We start from the raw sequence: 5,389 nt of genomic DNA, 5'->3' as shown, positions 1-5,389 counted from the left end.
GTTTAATTTCCAAAGTAATTAAACAGTATTAAAATTTTTATTATTCGATTGCCTTCTCTAAATTAGTCTACATCCTAACTAATTCACTGTCCCCTGCTTCCCTCATACCTAGGTAAATGCAGATCATGAATGTTCTCTTTTCAATATTAATTTACAATCTCTTCGTGGCACAATTTCCAATCGGATCAATCGATGGTAGAATTGCAAGAAAATCCGTGTTACTTACCCTAATTGATACGCGGACTAATTTATTATTCCTGACACATTCGTATTTAAACACATTTACAATCTATTTTCAGTGAGAATTCTGGATCCTTCGATAGTCTAATTTCAGAGTAATCAAATAATAATACAATTGCAAGCAAATCTTTATTATTCAAATGTCTATTTTAACTTGCAATTAGTCTTCGTGCTAACTAATTCATTTGTTCCTGTCTTCTCGTGATCGGATGCTGTCCATCCTGATTTGCATGCATCTATCCAGTTTTCAGCAGAGAGTCTCGAATTACCAGCAGCTATATTTATTCACCGTTTAACCGGTTGAAAAATGACGAGATTATCCTTTCTCTAAACACATCTCGTCTTCGTATTCATCTAAATTTCCACTTGTGGTAATCAGTGTCTGCCATCAGCAGTCACGTCATAGCATTAATTCGCCAATTCCTTTCTTACAGCCTATCTGTTTTCATCAACTTGGAACAGATCACTGTCTGTTAGTCATCGCACTTGCGTAAGATACTTGTAACCTTTGAACCTCTAGAATCGCAACTGATAGACTCAACATATTTTCCTTGCGACTTTCTGAGGCAACGTTGGAACGCTGAAGTTGCAAAACATTGATTGCAATTATATTACATTATAAATACTGCAATTATTATATTTTTTAAATTATTTATGTCATATAAATGTATATTTAATTCCTTGATTATATACAGGCATTTGATGCAATAGAATTTTAACATAAGCTTCAATAATTTTTGTTCTATAGTGATTCTTTGGAAATTTTTCTAAAATTTTTCAGTTGTTTTCACTTTATCATCTATGAATGTTCAATTGAGAGATGGTTACAGTGGAATGGATTTTAGCATGTGTATAAAATTCATTTTTTAACAACCCTATTCTAACATAAGCTTCAATAATTTTTGCTCTATAGTGATTCTTTGGAAATTTTTCTAAAATTTTTCAGTTGTTTTCACTTTATCATCTATGAATGTTGAATTGAGAGATGGTTACAGTGCAGTGGATTTTAGTATGTGTATAAAATTCATTTTTTAACAACCCTCCCTATATGTTTCGGATCATTGTTTCATGGAAAATAAAATATCGGAGATACTCCCAAATTATTTCTACGTCCATTCGAATTTTGCTCCCAGATATGCTTATATTTGCATCTGTTAAAAGGTTTCACACTAACACATGTTTTGTCCGAAGCTTTAGCAAATTTCTCTTCCCCCTTTTCAATGAGCTATAGCCTTTAAAAAAGACCTTTAAATGGCTCTTTAAATCAAATTTAAGATGCAATAAATTTTATGAGGTTGACACTTCTAGGGGAAGGCTATTTCTCCTTCTTTTTATGGCCCAAATGATAACAAGCATTTTCTTTTTATTCAGCACATTTAGAGAAATTTTTGGAAAATACTTTTCCATCGAGTAGTTAAAAAATAATATAAATTCGAGTAATTGAAAACCATTTTATTAAATACCGAAACATCGAATTAACAATAAATTTATTACTATTATTTTACACTGGTAATAACGTATAATTTATTTATGAAACAATTGGCCATGCATGGGTAGTGAAAAATGATTAATAAATATGAAACTAATCGCCAAATCAAATAGTATTTCACGATACAGAATATCACAGCTTATGTATATACTATGACACTGTATGTTATATGAAATGATACATAATTTACCCTTCTATAATATCGCATAAGGTGGATACAATTAATAGCTGAAAATTAACAATTTATTATATGTTCATACTTTTTGCATATAATTATTATTGATTATTTAGTATCATTATCCTAATTTGACCAGTAAATAGTGTCGGACTTTCGCAATAGATGACGTTCTGTTATTTTCAGCACAAAGCAGTGTCCGTAACACATTAAACATGATAACAGGTTAATTAAAATTATGCAATTATTCCTGAAACAATGAAGAGATATAGGTCAAAATTCAATAAAATTATATCTCGTTTCATAGCAAATGAGTATTATTTTATACCAAAAATACCGAAATTCTTGGCCAACCTAATATTCTGTTATTTAATATTATTCATTTATAATTTTGTTGTTCAGCATTATTAATACATAATACAATTATGAAATATTATTATATGGACCGTTTATTTTGAAAGTGGTGCAAGTCCATCTTGTTCCTTTTTTAATTATAAATAAAAAGTTTGTAGCCCGTGTGGACCAACGTTCACACCCTTACTGCTGTAGTAAGGATTGGATTTATAAGTCGAACTTTTAATTCTGGTTAATTTTGGCACCGGCTGAAGCAGCTTATCAGTTCGCATAACGAATTTATTTATGGGCGATGATAACGTTTTTTAGATGTCAGCGTAAAAGGGGCAAAAGCAAAAGTCGGGAAGCTGATTTATGATAGGGTTCCTTCAGGGATGGTCCGCCACGGGACAAATGCGTGACGCTGACTAGACGCTGAGCCCATTGATGGCTACTGGCCCAAAGTTACCTAGCTATTTTTTGACGGTCACTAAAATTCATAGATATCCATAAAAACTAACCAATAAGAGAATAGATGTTAACCAAATAAGTAAATATTAGTAATAAAATTGTCAATTTTATAAAATAAACTCATCTTTTTGATCCAATATTTTAACAGCGACACTTACTCTGTGATTGACGAGTATACTCGTCATCGCTCGATTTTCGCGACACATATAGGTGCGCGCTCTCAAAAGGGGGTGCCACAGCTAACTGGTTAAGAAAGATCAGAACAGCGTGCCCATAGCGAATTTCTCTTGTTTCGTAGCTGTTATTCTATTTGTAAGCTTATTTTATTCTATCAAGAAGCCAACAATACTATCTTCAGTCAATCCAGTCAAAATTCGATCCTACATACACAGAAGAATAAACATCTCCTGTATTCTTAAGATGAAAATCAGCCTCTAATCGATTTTCAGATAGCCTGTCAGAAATTCTATGATCAATAAAATCAGGATTCTCGAAAATTAAAGACAACACAGTTCTAACAGAGCTTGCAACGAATCAATGGGTTTCCAAACGCCTCCTTTGTTCATTCGTTGCAAAGATCAAGCGAATCCTGCGACTAATCTTACATACTCTTACACCTTATAAAGGTAGATAAAATATACCTACTTACCTTCGTACCTCTTATGGGGAATCATCGCGACAAGGTTCCCCAGATATTAACCCACGAATAACTTACCCACATTGCACAACGTCCCTTCAATTTACCAACGTCCACTCATTCTCCTCTTCGCAAGCTCACACGATGAACACATGCTCACAATCATCCCCGCGTCGTTATAGTTCACATTTGTACCCCCGCTAAAGCGAAATTTAATTAAACGGTCTGCACGAACCGAAATACAACGAAGGTGGGGAGCAATCGAGCTAAATCGATAAATTTTAATTGCCGTCAAAGTATCGACGAACAGCATTAATTAATCGAGAGACCGGGCTATCATCCGAGCGCGACAGGGTATCGAATTAAAATTCATTAATTCGATTGCATTTTTATGAGACGATCGATTTAATCTTTAATCATCGATTCCTTCTCGACCAATTCACCCGAGCCATTCGTGCAATCGATAATTCCATTTCTCTCTCTCCTTCCATCCACTTGTTTATTTATTTATTTCACCTCCTTCCTCTTCCCTTCCAAAATCTATCTTTCCAGGTAAACATCCGTGGAAAATATATCTGCCGCACACACACGTTGCTTGGCCTGGTATTTCCCCTTTTTCCTTAGATCCGCGGGACCCATTTTATATGCATTTCGATCAGTCGAACAGCGAGTATCGGTATGTACCGAGGTGGACGATCAGTATTGGGTACTCAGGGCTGTATTCGGGGGCGAACGGTACACACACAGGGGCGATGTGCGCGCCAATGTGTATACGAGGACCGATTACATATTTACGCACACCGAGCAAATTGACTCTGGGTGCAGGCATCGTGCTGTTTGCCTCCATGAATCGAGCCAATTGCGCACAAAAAAATCACAGAGATCTATTTGCATTTCCTGTTCACCACATTTGTAATCATCCAGCAGCTCCGTAAACAGTTGTGAGTCATGTGTACATCGGGTAACTCAGGCAACGATGAACCTTGCCGGGTTTTTAGCGTTATTTCGAGAAACCCTGTGGAACTTGTCGTCGATGATCTGGTGGATGAGGCTTGAATTGGAATGATCGTGAGTCATTGATTAGACATGGAGTCGAGTCGTTGAGTTTCGATTATAGATCCTCTGTGAGATGTAGATATTTTTAATAATAATTCGTGTCATGGGAATTTAAACTATTTAACCCTTTCGCTAGGGTGAGTGTCGCTACGGAGGCCCTCGTAGAATGAGGTGTCATAGGTGCTATAGGTGCCATAGGTGCCATAGGTTCCATAGGTGCCATAGGTGCCATAGGTTGCCATAGGTTGCCATAGGTGCCATAGATGCCACAGGCGCCATTGACGCCATAGGTGCCATAGGTTGCCATAGGTGCCATAGATGCCACAGGCGCCATTGATGCCATAGGTGCCATTGGTGCCATAGGTGCCATAGATAACATAGGTGCCATAGGTGCCATTGGTGTCATAGGTGCCATTGGTGTCATAGGTGCCATAGGTGCCATAGGTACCATAGGTGCCATAGGTGGAAATATTATTCTTTATCATTTGGGGTCAAGTTTTTGAAAAAAAAAAAGAAAAAGGAAAACTGATCATCGCAATAACGCTTCCAATTCTTTGCGAAGAGTGCTAAAAGGAATGGGAGTATTCGTCTTAATTTTTGTGGCCAGTGACTATAGTCATCCGTCGTGTCTACATGGCGTCTCATGACCGGTGACTATAGTCATCCATAGTAGCGAAAGGGTTAGACTTATGTTTGACTCTTCGCAGTCCGAGAATTTTGTTTCAATTTCTGAAAAAATGCAACGCATTAAAATGATAAAAAGGAACATGTTCTGGTTAATCAACAGAAAATATGAACTTCGCGTATAAAATAAATTACTGCCATATAAGAAGATCGTTAAGTTAATTTGGATATAGGATATTCAGTTAAGGAGTACAGCCGCAAAATCCCACAGTACAATATGGAACGCGTAGAGTCGGCTTATCCGAGACAAATTATGGACGCTGCCTGGTACGTTGAGCATGAGGATATCCGTAAGGACCTGAAA

The 5,389-nt window shown here is 36.5% G+C and overlaps 1 protein-coding gene across 1 annotated transcript; it reads right to left on the bottom strand.

Annotated features, from left to right (window-relative positions):
* Positions 1 to 4,486: 4,486 nt before the first annotated feature.
* Positions 4,487 to 4,861, bottom strand: LOC108551019 (Nascent-associated complex beta-subunit-like, testis 4). The gene has a single exon (XM_017905011.1). It carries the CDS (start codon positions 4,859 to 4,861, stop codon positions 4,487 to 4,489), a length of 375 nt encoding a protein of 124 aa, XP_017760500.1.
* Positions 4,862 to 5,389: the final 528 nt, after the last annotated feature.

The sequence above is a fragment of the Eufriesea mexicana genome, unplaced genomic scaffold (genome assembly GCF_001483705.2).
Source record: "Eufriesea mexicana isolate 0111107269 unplaced genomic scaffold, ASM148370v2 scaffold3617, whole genome shotgun sequence".
Lineage (NCBI taxonomy): Eukaryota > Metazoa > Arthropoda > Insecta > Hymenoptera > Apidae > Eufriesea > Eufriesea mexicana.
Note: the sequence above shows the minus strand (reverse complement) of the source record. Positions and strands in the feature narration are given on the sequence as shown.